The sequence below is a fragment of the Leuciscus leuciscus genome, assembly GCF_965113295.1.
Source record: "Leuciscus leuciscus genome assembly, chromosome: 15".
Taxonomy (NCBI): domain Eukaryota; kingdom Metazoa; phylum Chordata; class Actinopteri; order Cypriniformes; family Leuciscidae; genus Leuciscus; species Leuciscus leuciscus.
In genome coordinates this window covers 18,384,677-18,402,253 of record NC_138739.1, presented here as the reverse complement: position 1 = coordinate 18,402,253, position 17,577 = coordinate 18,384,677, and the positions used below count along the sequence as shown (strand labels likewise).

The following is a 17,577-nucleotide window of genomic DNA, read 5'->3' as shown; positions in this document are numbered from 1 at the left end:
CTGACTTTAGGCCCTGTCCACACGGAGACGCGTTTCGCTGTATACGTATACATTTTTTATCGTATTGGCGTTTCGTCCACACGGATCCGGCGTTTTCGGAGACTGAAACCGTTATTTTTTTAAACCGGGTCCCAAGGTGGATAAATCTGAAAACGCCGCCCTTGCGTTTTCGTGTGTACGCCCAATCCGTACATTTTGTGAAACGATGATGTCATCACATCACGTGTCAGCATTAGTCGCACACTGCTACGTCATACGCAACAGCAACAGCAATAATGGCGGACTGCATGCTAGTGTTCGTGCTGCAGAAGCTACTAAGCCTATTATCTTTACTACAGCAAAATCTTCTGCTCCTATGCAACTATGGTGAGCAACAAGTGATTATGGACAACACCATACACCACATGCTCTTGGATCCACCGTGGAGAACAACCAGAAGAGCAACCAGGAGAAAATTTTGGATAAGACCAGGTAAACTAGCAGTTGGTGGGACAACTTTGTCAATGGCGTTGTTGTGGAAGATGAATGGAGGGAGAATTTCCGCATGTCCAAAGCATCTCTCGTCGCCCTGAGCGAGGAACTCAGTCCGTTTATTGAAGGGCAAACAACAAACATGAGGGCACCAAATAATACGCTCAAAAGGATTGCGTTAACTCTGTATTATTTGAGCGACGAGGGACGGCTAAGGAAGACTGCTAATGCCTTCGGCGTGTCGCGACAGGCTGTGTCTGTTGTTGTCAGGCAAACGTGCAAAGCGATCGCTATCCACCTGGGTCCAAAGTACATTAAGTTGCCTTTTACGGAATCCGAGGCCGAGGATCTGGTTGTGAGTTTCCATCGTGTTCATGGCATGCCACAGTGTTTGGGAGCGGTCGACGGCACACACATAGAAATCAAGCAGCCGTCTACCAACTCAATGGACTACATAAACAGGAAAGGCAAATATTCTCTCAATGTACAGGCGGTCTGTGATTATAAGTACAGATTCATGGATGTTGTGATAAAGTGGCCCGGGAGTGTACACGATGCATGGGTTTTTGCTAACTCAAAGATGAACTTGCACTTTAAAACTGGCCAGATCCCTGCTCTGAAAAAACAGATTGTGGACAACAAGGAGGAAATACCAATTTTTCTGCTTGGTGATCCAGCCTACCCTCTGCTGCCTTATTTGATGAAGGAATATGCAAACAGTGGCTCCACACCTCAAGAACAGTACTTTGGGCTATGTTTGTGTAGGGCACGGATGGTCATTGAGTGTGCTTTTGGTCGCCTCAAAGCCAGATTTGCTGCACTGAAAAGACCTATGGACATCAACTTGAAGGACCTGCCCTTTGTCATTTACGCCTGCTTTGTTCTTCACAATTTTTGTGAAAACTGTAAGGAGAGTCTGGCTGAACACACTGTATTGGGAATGATGCAAGGTGATAAAGACTTACAGCCTCCTACGCAATGCAACAACTACCTCACAGACTGTAATGAGGGAGAGGGAAAGAGAGTGAGGAGAGTACTCACAAAGTACCTTGACCCTTAAAAATGCTGGCCAACAAGTTTTTTTTCTTCTGTTTTGTTCAGGTTTTTTATTAAAGTATTTACACAATTTACCTTTGGAAAATGTACTAATGCTTATTTTGAAAGTGTTGTGTTGAATATGTCAAGTGAAAATAAACAAATGACTGCAACAATTACAGAACTTTTTTTCTAAATAATAAAATAAATAAAGTGAAACCGTGCACAGAACTAAAGCGCAGCGCAGAAAATATAAAAACAATAATTATGTAGTGCAACAGGGCAGTCACTCTGTGTCATCTTGCAGCAGTGCACGTCTGTATGAAAAAGATGTTTGCTGATGGGTGACACGTGGAGTAGGTGTGTAACATTCAGGGTGGTACTGTCCAGGTTGGTTTGCTGGTTCATCGGGCCGAGGTGTGTGCAGGAAGGCTGATGTAGTAGGGTGTAGTGTTCTGCGCATGAATGATGGTGGGTGCCCTTGGAATTGTCCACTGCTGCTGTGGGGGGGTGTAAACTGGCGTTGGAATAATTCCCTCATGAAGGAAAAACCCTCCTGAATGGTGCTGGTTATGTTAGCAATGTTAGTATTAATCTGCAGCATGTTGTCGGAGTTGCGTCTAGAAGAGTCCTCCATCAACTCCAACATCCTCCTCTTTATTTTAAGGTCCTCCTCTGCCAGATCTGTTGGAACCTTCCTCTTCAGCCTGTCTCCTCTATGGCTGTTCAACTTTGCCTAGAATATAGCAGAGAAAATTTGCTTTATTATTACGCAAAATAAGTTAAAAAGCTATGTGAATAAGTTGGAAGCAACACACATACACAAAGAACATGCATCCGTCCTATTTTACATATTTCCTCACATTCATGTCTAACACGCTAAGCTTAAAATCATAAGCCTGGAGCAAATTTTACCTGAAGCAAATCCCGGCGCTGCTTTACAACCGCAGATGGAAGACAGCCGATGGATTCAGTGGAGTTTGGAGAATCGGAAGGCTCCACTGTCGATGTAGACGACTCTTCCAGGTCACCCGTCTCAATGCTGGCGTCGATGGAGCGTGTAGCAGGCGACCTACCCCAGATCTCCTCGCAAAGCTCATAAAATATGAGCACTACCCGTCCTTGGCCACTTCGACGCCCTGTGTCCACCGCATGCCTGTATTTGCTGCGTATGTTTTTTATCTTTGCGGTGACTTGGGCTTTTGATACCATGCTAGCATCGTGAGGGAAATCCTTATCGGTTAGCCCCCTCGGATACTGTGCCTGAAACGCGTCCATTACATCAAAATATTTGGATTGACACGACTCCCAGTCAACGTTTTCTTGTAACTTAGTGGACTTGTAGTCGAGTGTGACTCTGAGTATTAGTTCGACTTCGTCGTCAGTCCATACGAAAGACTCCACTCTTGCGCTTGAAGTTGTTGCATTCGCCATGATCTTCGTCTTCTTCTTGTGTGGGTTCGTATACAGCGCGCAAGGTTATGCGCATGCTCAAAGTCTTCTTCTCCGTGTATAGTGTATCTCTGTGGCAGAATTACAGCGCCACATACTGGTCTGGCATATATACTACATCGTTTTCAGTCGGTTTCAGTGTTTTCGTGTGTACGCAGATATTTCTTGAGACAACGCCGTGTTTACGGAATTTTTTTTTAGAACGAGGAAAAAAAATATCGGATAGGGAACGCTCTGGATTCGTGTGGATGTGGCCTTAGACTAGGTTTTTCCTGGTCTGTGGCGGAATTGTTTTCTAAACAATGGGGATTTTAAATGACCACAGAGAGTCAGGACCTCGGAATAGTGTCAGGATTCCATCACCATCTCCTTCCACTCATTCCCTCACTCCGCCCACTCAGTCATTCACACGCTCATTGTCACCTGATTGCTAATCACGTCACCTGGACCTCATCATCAGTTCACCCATATATACCTGCTACGAACATTCAGTCATTGTCTGATCTCGTCTACACATGATACAGACTCTCTGCCATGCTTACCTGTATTCCTACCTATGATCCCAATCTTCTCAGCCAGTCATCATTCCGTCTTCTAAGGAAATCCTTCATCATCATCTGCAAGAGAAAGAGAGAGAGAGACTTGGTTACACTTCAGTTAAGCTATCATCTGATATTCAACTTACTGTTTACTCCCCTGTTATGCTGTACCGATCCATTCTGCAAATTAAAGCATTTAACTTACCATTCTGTCTGCTTCGTCTATGCCAAACCTGACAGAAGATCAGACCACCATGCAGAATCCATCGGGATCCACGGCGAATTCACCTGTCAATCCGATCGCCATTCATCAACCCACCTCTTCAGCTTCACTTCCTCAAGCGCCCGTTGCTTCGTTCACTGCCTCTGCGTGTCCCATGGCCCGACCAGCGACATTCTCCGGTGAGGCGGAGGACTGCAGTGGGTTTCTACTTCAGGTATCCTTGTATTTCTCCATGCAAGAACATCAATTTATTAACGATTCAGCTCGTGTTGCTTTCATCATTTCACTATTGTCTGGGCAAGCACTTCAGTGGGCACAGTCTCTGTGGAATTCGAATTCGGAAGTCGTCAAATCCCTCTCCGGTTTCATACAACACTTCAAAGAAGTTTTTGGTCAAACAGCTGCCGATCTTTCAGTACATGATCAACTCTACAATCTTCGTCAAGGCCAATCTTCCGTGAGTACTTTCTCCTTACGATTCCGCACCTTAGCGGCATCCAGTGGATGGAATGAGGCAGCGTTGATCACAGCTTTTCGTCATGGTTTGAACCCTAACATTCGTCAGTTGATGGTGGTTTATGACGACAGTCTGGGAATTGAGAAATTAATTCAAAAATCCATTCGAGTTTCGCAAAGACTATCAGCCTGTGATTCTCCGACTCCCACTGTATGTCTTCCGTCCATGGTTCCATCAGTCACTCCTCCAGCACCAGAGCCTATGGATCTCGGCTCCGCCCATCTTCCAGCTTCAGAGCGTCAACGACGAATTATTCATAAACTGTCTTTATTGTGCATCTGATAATCATCTTCTCAGCACTTGCCCTGTTCGACCTCCATGCCCAGCGGTAAGCACAATTCAAGTCTCACCTAAAATTGAAGCTTTAAATCGCACCACAGTGCATGTATTAACTTCTCATATTTGTGTCTCAGCGCAAGCCCTTATTGACTCTGGTTCGGCGGGGAATTTCATCTCCACCCAGCTTCTCCAAAAATTGAACATCCGCAAACATCGCAGTTCTCAAGACCTCCATGTACAAACCATCCAGGGAAAACCGTTGGGTCGAGGTCGAATTCGTCACTGTTCACCTACTCTGACGCTGCGCGTTGGCTGTCTTCATTCAGAGGAGATTTCTTTTATGGTGCTGGAGGAGTCCACCGCTGAGCTCATCCTGGGACTCCCCTGGTTATTTCAACATCAGCCCCAACGTTCCACTGGAAATCTGGTGAAGTATTGCGTTGGGGTGAGTCCTGTCATTTGTCCTGTCTATCATCCATCAAGAAAATACCATCATCGACGCCTCAGAAGAGGTCCAAAGTTCCTGTTTGCTCTACCTCGGTTGAGAGCCCTGAAGTACAGCATCAAGTAGAGATTCCAGTGGAGTACCAGGCGTACCAGGATGTGTTCAGCAAAAAACTGGTTACTAAACTACCACCTCATCGGCCATGGGACTGTGCAATCGACTTGCTACCTGGAGCCACTCTACCTAAAGGTAGCGTCTACAACAGGCAGTGCGCAGGCACAAGGATCAAGCGGATCGTCTACGAGCCGATACACCCCAATATCAACCTGGTCAGAAGGTGTGGTTATCGACGAGGGACATTCGCCTCCGCCTGCCTTGCCGTAAGCTGAGTCCTCGATTCATTGGACCTTTCACCATCCAGAGGCAGTTGAACGAAGTAACCTACAGACTCAACCTTCCACCTCAGTACAAGATCTCTCCTTCCATGTCTCTCTCCTCAAACCCTTCACTGACACAGTCTCTTCTGTTCCCTCAGATTCCACCTCGGATGACGTGCCTCCTCCTCCCGTTCCTGTGGAAGAGGAAGGGTGTAATAAGATCCTTTAGGAGAGAGAATAGTGTCAGGATTCCGTCACCATCTCCTTCCACTCATTCCCTCACTCCGACCACTCAGTCCTTCACACGCTCATTGTCACCTGATTACTAATCACACCATCACCTTCACCCATCACAGTTCACCCATATACCTGCTACGAACATTCAGTCATTGTCTGATCTCGTCTACACATGATACAGACTCTCTGCCATACTTTCCTGTATTCCTACCTATGATCCCAATCTTCTCAGCCAGTCATCATTCCGTCTTCTAAGGAACTCCATCATCTGCAAGAGAAAGCGAGAGACTTGGTTACACTTCAGTTAAGCTATCATCTGATGTTCAACTTACTGTTTACTCACCTGTTACGCTGTACCGATCCATTCTGCAAATTAAAGCATTTAACTTACCATTCTGTCTACTTCGTCTATGCCAAACCTGACAAATAGATGGTGATCAAGAACCCTGGCAAACAAGAGCCACTGTATTCAGATTTTGTATATTTTATTTATTTTTCAAAAATGAGTGGATTATATTTTATGTGAGACTGACTAACATAAGCAGCCTTCTCACTGTTGTTTTCATCTCTGTGGTTCTCTAATATCTTACAGCTAAGCCATCCACTCCACAAAGTCCTTCATCATCTGAAAGTGAGAATGCAGAGGGTAATGAAGCTGATATTCAGATCAACAGCACAATTATGAGTGTGAGAACAGTTCAATAAACAAACTAATACGGCCAATTGTTTTCTGCTTTTTTCTTTGCTAAAAAATAGGCAACTACAACACATATAATCTCTTTACACTTTCTGACAAACATATTTAAGCCATAAACATGTTAAAGGAGACTCGTGCTGGTCAGACTAGTATCAGAGAGTCAGTGAACAGACTGTGTGCATCTGAGACTGAGATTAAGGACAGACTGACAGATTGTTTCTCTTTATCTTTCCAGAATCTGACCAGCAAACTCCCTCTCCTCCTCCAGTCTCAGTGTCTGTGATAGTGCCAATCTCTTCTGCTGTTGCTGGATCTCTGATGATTGTTGCTGCTGTTGGGATCTTCTGGATCTGCAAGAAACACAGAAAAACAGACCAACAGGGCAAGTGTTTCACACTGCTGTTACATCTGAAGAAATAGTTACAGTTTTGCTGTTTTAACACGCCTGTCATTATTATTCAAACAGTTCAGACCCGTGATGAAGAGATCACTTACGCTGATCCAATGTTCTACAAAAGAAATGCACAAAAAGCGGTAAGACAATTCATGTCACAGTTTACACTGTACAATTTGAGCATTCATTGCATAATTTAGGAGGAGTTTATACATTGTATTATATAATGTTTTTTTTCCGTATTTCTACATATGTTTGCAAATTCATGTAAATAAAAAGGTGAACAGGGAAATTAAAAGAAAATGTGATGAGTCTGTTCTAAACCCAGTGAGCTGCTTTACTGTCTACACAGACAGCTCCCTTATAAGGCAACATCCTAAAAGAAATTAACTCTAAGAAATGCATTTTGAAAAATTATAATATCATGACATTTTCTACAATCTTACAGCATTCTGGTAGATCCCTTTAATTCACAAATTGAACCCTTTCACGGGTACTTTTAAAATATTCTAGCTGATCCCCCCAGACCCAGAGTGAGTTATTTTAGAATATTTCCCCTTATTACCTATTTCCATGGCGACGCTTCATGGTTGTCATGACACACCGCAGCCACAACAGTTCTGTATGACAGATGTATTGCTTTTATTTCCTTTTTCCTTTTTTATTCAAAATATTCAGAAACTTGATAACCATGTCATCAACTATCTGATATTCCGATTCTCAAATACGTTTAGGGCCTAAGTAAGTGTGTTTTGTCGTTTAATCATTTAACACGACATGGGTGCCGCAGTTCAGATCGAGAATCCCATCTGTCCGATTTACAACACGTAAATTCATTAGTTTCTCCCGAAATTCATGAAAGTAAGTTGCCAGTGAACTGTGAGAAGAATAGAGTGACCTTTATTAAACAATGTGTATCTGATAACAGTTATATTTGAAAATTATTACATTTTTAAGCCTATTATTAAGCCTATTAAATTAAATTGTATTTTAATGGATTATTATTGCCGCTTCCATAGACACAGTGTGTATTGTACATACTATAAATGTATTGTTTTTCTAGTGCTTATGTGTATTTAAATGTCTGAAACCTAAAATAAACATTATGTGGTTGTATAGTTGTGATATATGACAAGCGCTGAGCGTGTCCGTCTCTCGCTCAGCCAAGGGGGTAATCTATCAGCCGTAAACTGAAGCTTCCATTGGTCGCCAAGGCCGCCATTGGCTAGCAGACCCCCACCTGCTGTTAGCATTCCATTGACTCCCATTCATTTTGGTGTCACTTTGACAGCGAATAACTTTACATCTGAGGCGTTTAAAGACTCCATTTGTCCATTATTTATTTCTAAAGAAACACAAAAATTTATAAAAGGCTCCATTAACTTGTATCTTACATTATGGCCCCGTAGAAGCAGTTTTTGTAAAAATAGGCTAAATATTGCGTCATAACCATGCAACTCTCTGTCGCACAGTAGAGAAATTACCGTATGGAAAAGGAGGAGAAGCTCGCAGGCAATCGGGGGGGCGTGGAGGCAAAATGACAAAGTAATTCATCAGAATACTTAGCAAAAGTTTCTCCTTCTCCTAGCTCATGGACACCTCCTACTCACACTCTCCGTCTCTGCAAGTTTCGGAAGGGAATGATTCAGATTTCTCTTAGCACAGTACTAGAAGACAGACAGGTTGCTCATGTCACATCTACGTCGTCAAGCTCAGTTTGAGTCTGCGCAGTACGCTCAGCCACCAGGAAGAGAGTGCTTCTAATTGACTTCACTTTTCTCCGTAGAAGTCTATGGGGTCGCTGTGTCCATTTATTTTACTGTCTCTGGCTCAGCTCCAGCCAAAGCACGAAAGCACAGTTTAAATCTGGCAGTTATGTGACGTCACTGTACATTCTAAAATCTCATGCAGGATCACAGAAATAACAATCCCACATGTGGGACCGTAGTCGTACCGCTCTACAGGTTAAACATAAATACTTCAACTATGGCTCTTGCACATACTCTGAGCTACAAAAGCAATAACAGGGTTGAAAGAAAAAAAAGAGCCATGGTTAGATGTCCACAATGACAGGAGCGAAAGAGCAGATCTTGACACTTCACTCAAAAACAACTGTAAAAACAGTACATGTGTTGGCGCTAAAATAAACACCGCTAGACTCGCTGCTAAAAGTGTGAGTTTCCTGTAACACTGATAGCTGAAGATAGTTCTGCGAATTTGAACATGGGACAGACATTTCAACTTTTGCCTTCAAAATTAGCCTTTTTTTATACCTCTCATTTGACTGCAGTGACAAAAAATTACATTTGTAACTCTGGATGTCCCCATAAATATACTTTTATTTCACAGTAGCTATTTTAACTAGTTTTTAATTTTAATTTGTCATTGTAATTATTATTGATTGCTATCTAAAAGCTTTGCATGAGGAGAGTGAGTCTTCAGATCCACCACTGAGTCAGTAGTTGAGTTTGTACTAAACCTGCTGGGATTCTGTCATTGAATGACCAAAACCTCTCATTGATGGACCAGCTAGTAAAAGCATCTACAATCCCTCTTTAAATAAGTTCTTGTTTGCCTGCCATGTTATGTAGTTCGCAACACGCAAGGTAAAGCAGTGTTCTCAAAATGAAGTCTGAGTCCAAGACCATATTTTTATGACTATAAGACCAGCTCATTGAAGTCTGAGTCCAGGATGAGTCCAAATGCTCCTGAAAAAACAGCCTTGTACTCAGACTTGAGTCCAAAAATTAGACTTGAGTCCCAAGTCTGGCTTTGTTCAGTTTCAATTTCTACAACATTGGTATAAAGTAGTGTTGGGCACTTTCGAAACACTGCTTCATGCTTGACAAAAGGACAAATAAAAGCAAGTCGCAAATGTTTTTTTTATTTTTTTTGAACCTATTTTAAATATACATTTACGATTGTGTAGTTTTATTTGGATACTTTTCAAAACTTGAATTAAATTGTTTTAAAATTTTGTTTTAATTTCTATTTTTCATTTAAAGTGGTGTGTAATATAGCTGTGATTCCAGTCACACTCCCTGTTACAAACCTTAAACCTGCGTATAGTGTGTAATGCCAGTCATGCTCTTTATTGGCTGCCCGTGAACAACATCTACAAGAAGCTACACTGTTGAAGCTGATCTCGCAAGTTTATACTGGTGGTTATATTTGTATTTTGAGTGCTTTTTTGCATTTTAATAAAATAACTAATAAAAATAGATCCTGCTCATCTCATTTTTGCCATTTGTGACACAATATAATATGAGAAAATTAAATGCATGTACTATTGTTGGAGACTCCAAAACACAATTAGGAACCTAATAGCATAATAGGAACACGTTGAAAACAATTCATTATTTTTAAATTAATTTTTATTTTTAAATAGATTTTGAAACACAAATTACAGAAACAGTTTACAATCATTAATTTGTCTATTTAAATAGTGATTTATTTATATCCAATTATTAAATTAACTCATTTTATTTTTCAGTGTTAATCCTAGTCCTCCAAAGCTAAATTATTTCACTAATTTATTTGTTTGTTTGTTTATTCCTTTGTTCATTCAAAGCAAAAGTAACATTTGAATGTGGGAATGCATTTCTGCCTTTAACTGGAAGGAAATTTGATGTTAACATGTCGATGCAGTTGACGTGAAATGTACATGTAAATTAAACAGACACTACTGACATAAACTCAACAGTGAATAGCACTGATAAACTGAATACATTGCTTGTTTGAGGAAATTTAAAAAAAAATCGGCATTCTGTGTTAGATCCAAGAAACTGAATAAATTTGAGTAGATACATTGAAGCCATTGAAAGGAAAAATGAATGGCATGTAATCTAGAGACAGGAGTAAGAGAGAACAGCACAGAGTGTTATTTCTGAGGTACAGTATAAGGGTTCGTACTCTTTACCAGTAAAAATGTTAGGCCTATAATAGCTCAGGGTGTTTCTGCAGGCTGAAACAGAGACAGTTCCACAGGAAACTGGACTTCCGGAACAAAAAACTGTGAAGACATGTTTGTGTCTGTGAGAGAGAAAGAGTGTGAATGAGTGTGGCCTTCATTAGAAATATAGCTTTTTTAGTCAAACCTACATGAAACCACTAACCAAAAAGTGGTAAAACTACACAGAATTGAGAGTAAAATAGCTGAGAGTAATTATAGCCTATGTTCAATAGAGCAATATTGGACTGTTGTCATAACGGTGACATGAAAGTTTAATTTAATAATTTCAGTATAATTTACAGTAAAATGTTTCTCTTGAATATGCATGCATTAAAATAAAGTTTTTAAATGTGTGTTTAAAATGTAGTTTTTATGACTGTTGCAGTATGAGGGATTTCTTTGGTTTTCTTTAGTGGTAACTAGCACTGTTCTTGAAAAACATCTCACTCTGATACTTAAGCATTCGTCTCTGTAACTTTTGTGTTTTCTTTCAGACTGTTACACAGGAGGAAGAGGTGGTGTACGCAGGTGTCGTCACGAGACGTTAATCCAATTCTTCATGCTAAGTTTGTTTTGTTTTGTATGGCGTTTAGATTTAAGGCCACGTACACACTGCAGCTAAACTCTGTTGTCAATTCACCATTATGTGCTTACATACACAGTTCAGTCATTTACAGGAGCTACAATCACATTCTAACTGAATTAACTCCAGTCAACGCCACATTTACAAAAACTCAATGCAGTTTGTACAGAACCCAACTGAACAACTAGTTGTTAATGATGTATATATTTAAAAGCACATCAGAGATGTGTCTGGGTGCTTCTCTTTGTCAAGCGGGAGCATATCTCAGACGCCACGTCATAAAGCTCTGTCGAGGAACATCTCAATTTGAAGGATCCTTTAAAGATAGTCATGGGCTGCGTCTGAAATGGTATTATCTTGAGTAGATACTTATTTTGAATAAGTAATGACTTTGCGACCGTTAAAAAGTGTTATATATAGTATGAATGTGTATATGAATGAAATTTGGACGTACTCCACCATGTTGTCACTGTCATGTGACCTACGGCATCAGTTGTGTCGCTTCACTGCCATTCACAAATTCTCTCCCGCTGCCTCATGGGATAGTAAAGTGCCCTTCATACACGCATGTCCTGACTTTGCCGAGTTAGACACGTTCCTGGGTCGACATATTTTGTTGATCCTAGAACAAAATTCCAGTCTGATAATCGAATCCTAGTCATATCCCTAACCCTAAACCTAACCCAACCCATGAGTTAACTCACTTTTGTATCCGGCACTACAGACTGCATAGCTCAGCTTATGGGGATGAATGAAACATCAACATTGCGTAAGTTAATGTGTTTGGGGATTTGGCCATTGACATATGTGACCCTGGATCACAAAACCAGTCTTAAGTAGCACGGGTATATTTGTGGCAATAGCCAACAAAACATTGTATGGGTAAAAATTATCGATTTTTCTTTTATGCCAAAAATCATCAGGATATTAAGTAAAGATCATGATCCATGAAGATATTTAGTAAATTTCCCACCTTAAATATATAAAAAAATTATTTTTGTGAGTGGATGAAGCACAATCGCCTATAGAAATGGACAACTTTAAAGGCGATTTTCTCAAAATTTAGATTTTTCTGCACCCTCAGTTTCCAGATTTTCAAATAGTTGTATCTTGGCCAAATATTGTCATATCCAAACAAACCTAATATCAATGGAAAGATTATGTATTCAGCTTTCAGATGATGTATAAATCTCAATTTAAAAAAAAATACACATAAGACTGATTTTGTGGTCCAGGGTCACATATAACATTTTAATTATGAACGAGATTCAAAAGATCCGAGTCAGTAAAATGATCTGAACTTCCCATTACAATGAAGCTGAAAATGTACAGTATTTGTGACGTGGTAACATGATTCACAAGAGTCACATGTTAAAACCTATTACAACATGTGCAAATATATATTCACATGAGCTCCACATCATAACCTATAATAACATGTTTTCCACATGTTCCACGTGCTCCATTATGTTCACATGTGGTGAAACGTTGTTCACATGTGGTGACGTGATAACATGTGAAATTCATGTGGTTTTTCTGTAATGGGTTATCCCTAAAATCAGAGGGAAAGGATAGGAACACTGATGTAGAAGCACCTAAACCTATTTGTAAGCTTAAACTTTACATAAACTGTAAACTTGTCCTTCAAATCTAATTTCCAGTTGATTGGAATGTTATTCTAGGATCAACAAAGATGTCGTACTTGGTGAAATCATTCATGCACACTTCAGAATCACGGTATTAGGTCATCCGGAGACTTTTTGCCTACTCATGAGGACTGTGAATCAGACATACTTCTTGTCACATACGGTTTTTCACCTTCTATATAGTAGGGAAGTATGCAATTTTGGGCACAGCCTTCTTTACGCATCCTTCATTCGGCTTATTTTGAAGGAAGCATCAAGTGTATCCTTAGCGTCCTCCAATCACCCATAATCCTTTGCATACATTCCAATTCATGAACAAGAATTAGCAGAAAATGAATCGCACTGGTCTTATCTTATTTCACTATACAATGCAAGACAAAAAATATATATTTTGGAGTTGATGTAAATTAATCACATAATGCTAAGCTGTGTATAATGTGATCCACTGTGAGATCACAGATGGTTGTCGTTACCTGCGCTGCATTGATAGAAAGACTGTTAATACAAAGGTTTTTTAATAGTATTACATAAAGTATACAAATGCACTTACTAGACTGTCCCATTCTAGCGTTTAGTGCTGAGGAAGACTTTAGTCAGCCTTCATTACTTTCTCTCTTCTGAATGAGCAGGAAAACCACAGGGAAAGAGGTGCAAGCCTCATCTCATTCGTATTGCCAGATATTGATATAAAACAAGACAAACAAGACAATCAAGACACAAGCCCAAAATAATCATAAATAAATCAAATTATGTGGACATGGCAACACTTCAAGAGAGGACTCCAAGAACAAACCCCTTACACACACTTTTAGGGGATTCATACCCATATTTAAATGTGTCACTGCTGAATCTTTACAGTGTGTACGTGGCCTTTAGTGATTTTAATGAGATAATTTGTGTTCTTTAATTTTAACATGTGATTAATTTGGACTAAAGGTAAAAAGGTTGATCATCATAAGCAGCCTAAAACATCTTTACAGCTGAAAATATCTACAATTGTTCCTGGGTTTAAGAGTAAATGTCAAAACCTCTGTAGAAATCAGTTTAAAGCTCACCCCTGTGACCTCTCTTTGTCGATACACATTCATATCTTCAAACATATGTAATTTTGTCATTTATTTGGAATTTTTATTTGATTATTATTATTTTCTGAGTAGGCTTACAGTAATTAAGGCCTAAGGATCATGTACTAGTACATCTCATCATGTGTTGTTTCTGTTGTAAAAAAAGGCAGGTTTTTTTTTTGCAGATGACACATCTGGAGCTCCAGGTGTTGAACACAGAAGCAGCCTTTTACCTGTTATAACAATTACCGTAAAAAAATATATGCAATATGGGCTAATGTTGGGCTAATGCTATATATCATTAATGTGTAAAATACTATATGCAAAGGCTATAAAGGCTTTAAAAACTTTTAAAAAATGTGTGGCCCTTTTCTTGAACATTTCCATATGTGCATAATGTACATACTGCCAATTATACTAACTTTTTATTGGATTTTTAATCCCATTATATTTATTTTATTCTCATCTCTTATCATTTAATCAGTTATTGCTAATGTAGCCTATTTCTTTTTAACTAATTGCCTTTTTCTTTTTACTTATGAACAACCAGCCTGCAACTTCACTAGCCTAATTTAAGTCCCACAGTGAGCTGTGTGTAATTCACTAGAAAGAACCGACTCATGAAGTCATTCGTTCGGGAATCAGACTACACTGGTTGACCTGTATGTTTTTGATTCACTAAGACGAACCGATTCATTAGAATCATTCGTTCTTGAATCGGACTGATCGGACTACACTGGTGATGCCCAGTACAGAAAATTCAGAAATTCAGTAGGCCTACACACGGATCTCAGTATTTTTTCCGAGGTGTAGGCCTATATAATCAAAGTCGTGAAATAATTGCCTAATAATAACATTACTTAAATGGTGCAAAGTTATGGTACAATCATGCCATAACAGACTTGCTTATATCTGAGCTTTCTTAAGTAACAGTGCTCGTCAATGTCAGTGTTTAAGAGGAACAATCAAATCAAAGAAGGAGGGCTACCGCAACGCTTCAGTTTCGTTCAAAGAAAGAGTGCGAGTTTTGGATGTAAACTACTCGGTGTTTGTTAAATTTCGTCGTTGAATATTTGTTTTATCTAGTAGCCTAGGCTATAGGGTACGTTTCCTTACAGCTTAGTAGCCTATTAATAACACACATAGGCACAAGCCGGGAAGTCGGTCATTTCGAAACCATTAGTTTACAGCCTAAAAATGACCCCAATGACCGCAAAAATTACCATCATGACGTTCATTTACGGAAATGTTTTCTTCAGTTCAGTACTGATGCCTTGTCCAAATACACACACTTGCGGTCTTTGCACTTGACCACTTGTCTACTTGAATGACAGGCTATTTGCTCTATTTGGGACAAGTGTTCAAATAGGCATAGGCATTTTACAAAGACTGCAAGTGTGTGTAGAACTTTGATTACTCGATGGGTCACACTTATAGTCTTGCAAGTGTTTACAGAGCTTTTATTTAGGCTATTATATTTTCAATATTTTGCATTTTAAAATAAACTTCTACATGTCTGTCCAGTAGGCCTAGTCGCTATAGCCTAACTTACATAAGGCACACATTTTAAATTGTGGTGCTTCTAGTTAAGTGATAAAAACAGTTGCAAATGTTGTACAAAATAGGCCTACACACCATGCTCATCTTTGAACCATTAAAATGTGGAACACTTTATGTTTATATACCTAATTCATTTAAATTACAGTGGAATGTTTTCCTTGACATCTAGACAAATTTGATATAATTTTAATCTTATATCTGTTATTTAACAGTTGACATATTTCTTTAATGCTTCGTTAACTATCAGAAGACACTAGCCGGCAGGCCCGGACTGGCCATCGGGAGCACCGGGAGAACTCCCGGTGGCCTGCCGACTAATTTGGCCTGCTGCCAGCCAGCGTTTTTTATTTTTATTTTTTTAATCTATTATTATAAAAAATATATATACTACTACCTTTACCAGTGTCCAGTGATCATTTTCGAATTCGTCATTCAATAAAATGATTATTATAAAATAAAATCATGAATTTGTTAGTCTTGACTGGCAAGGCTATCCACTTTAAGCATCAGCCAAACGGTTAAACAGAAAATGCGAGCATCACCCGATGATGGAGATAAAACAGCCAGGTGGAGCAGAGAGGGAAAGGACAACGAAAAAGAAAGCACTCAGAGAACAAGCAGCAAAACGTTGCAAAATGAATGACCTGTTCAGGGCTTCAAGTGCAGGTCAGTTTCATCTGTAAATACTCTACTTTTTTCTTCGTTAACTTAGTATTGAAATGCTAGCAAATGTTAGCGGTATAGCGCCCCTATTACTATCGTCACTCAAAATACTGTAAGCTAAAGGAGATTAATATTATTTAGTGTAAAGTTACATTAGTAATTTAGCAGACAAATATTAACATTTATGTGGTACTGGGAGCAGGGAGACAGGAGTGATAGTGCAGACATCAACAAAAAATAATGCAATAACATTTTATTAGACAATTTAGAAAATGATGTCTGCCCATTTGTGAGGTTTAAAACTTTTTTCCGTTTTATTTATTTATTTATTTATTTAATCAAATGAAGGTGGAGCCAGGTTTAAATCTCAGTTGTGCAGCTGGGGCATGTTGTCACACTGCGTTACAATGAGACCCTATTACAGATCAGTGTGCAGGAGTTACAGATGCTATTCAATCTCTCCATATTTCAGTGTCAGACAGGAAGAATTGAACAATTTACAATGCAACAAACTTTTATTAAACATGCAATTTATAACTTGTTGCAACCGTCCCCAACCCTATCAGCCATGACAGAACATCATATAGACACACTGACTTTGACACATGCTAACCATGTCACTTAGAAGTCAACAAAACAATAATTCAAAACTAAGTAAGTTTTGATTAATTCATACAAAATGTCGGGACAGTATGACAAAAATACATTTAGTTTCATACCTCCAAAACAAGTTTTGTTCAATAAATGCAGCAGCAGATGTTGAATATGTCTACTGTCTTCTTGGTGGGGGGAGGGTCTATGAGTGACATCACTCTAGCTTGTTTCTGATTGGAGAAAAATGACATGTCGCACTCATCCCCTGTTGCAACTGTCCCCGGTCTCCCCTACAGATTAACACTCTACACTGATTCATTGTTCAAAATAAAGTAGTGAATCCAGCAACACTGACGTCTGATTCGACTCTGTGTGCATTTCCAAATACAGCAGTAGTTCAAACCAAACAAGTGCTGGAACATTCTGGAAAGAAAAATAACACAGCATCGTATGAGAGTTGTGTGTCAGTGCTAAAGGTAAAAGCGTAGTACACTGCGGTAGAGAATTACAGTGTACTTTTATGTCATCTTCATATTCTTGTGATAAATAGCACAAGTGAATAAGAGAAACAGCTCTGGGCCAAAGGTTGTAACACCATTGTTTTAAATACGTCCACACATGTTAGCATGACGAAACTTAGTGTATTTATAGTTGCCATAGCAACACTATAGAGAAAAAAACAAAGCGCCAAAATTCAGAACTCTTTAGAAATCACTGAACATTTGTTTAACCATAGCAAAAGTTCTTACTTATGTTAATTTTTCATCTCTGTTTTTTGTGTTTATTTAAAAATAGAGAAATCTGATATTATTTGAATCTTATATCTGTTATTTAACAGAGATCTAACTA

At 39.4% G+C, this 17,577-nt stretch overlaps 3 protein-coding genes across 9 annotated transcripts in view; 1 reads left to right on the top strand and 2 right to left on the bottom strand.

Moving 5' to 3' along the window:
- The window catches only part of LOC309475595 (uncharacterized protein), a 374,444-nt gene that overhangs the window by 246,807 nt on the left and 110,060 nt on the right, over positions 1–17,577 (bottom strand). The window lies entirely within an intron of this gene.
- LOC309475670 (uncharacterized protein) overlaps positions 1–17,577 on the top strand; it is a 42,420-nt gene that overhangs the window by 8,583 nt on the left and 16,260 nt on the right. For 3 of the 7 annotated variants that reach the window (XM_082138582.1, XM_082138579.1, XM_082138584.1), the window contains exons 3-6: positions 6,168–6,221; positions 6,508–6,654; positions 6,739–6,806; positions 11,113–12,002. In XM_082138582.1, the coding sequence (XP_081994708.1) occupies positions 6,168–6,221; positions 6,508–6,654; positions 6,739–6,806; positions 11,113–11,166 (323 nt within the window). In that variant the 3' untranslated portion in view covers positions 11,167–12,002. Of the gene's footprint in view, positions 1–6,167; positions 6,222–6,507; positions 6,655–6,738; positions 6,807–11,112; positions 12,003–17,577 lie in introns of those variants that run through there. The other 4 variants (XR_014197748.1, XM_082138581.1, XM_082138580.1 and 1 more) reach the window with 4 other exon arrangements.
- On the bottom strand, positions 1,762–3,202 carry LOC309475635 (uncharacterized protein). The gene is made up of 2 exons (XM_082138510.1): positions 2,422–3,202; positions 1,762–2,242 (listed from the first exon to the last, which is right to left on the bottom strand). The coding sequence occupies exons 1-2, from the start codon at positions 2,938–2,940 to the stop codon at positions 1,793–1,795; spliced, it is 969 nt and encodes a 322-aa protein (XP_081994636.1). The 5' UTR covers positions 2,941–3,202; the 3' UTR covers positions 1,762–1,792.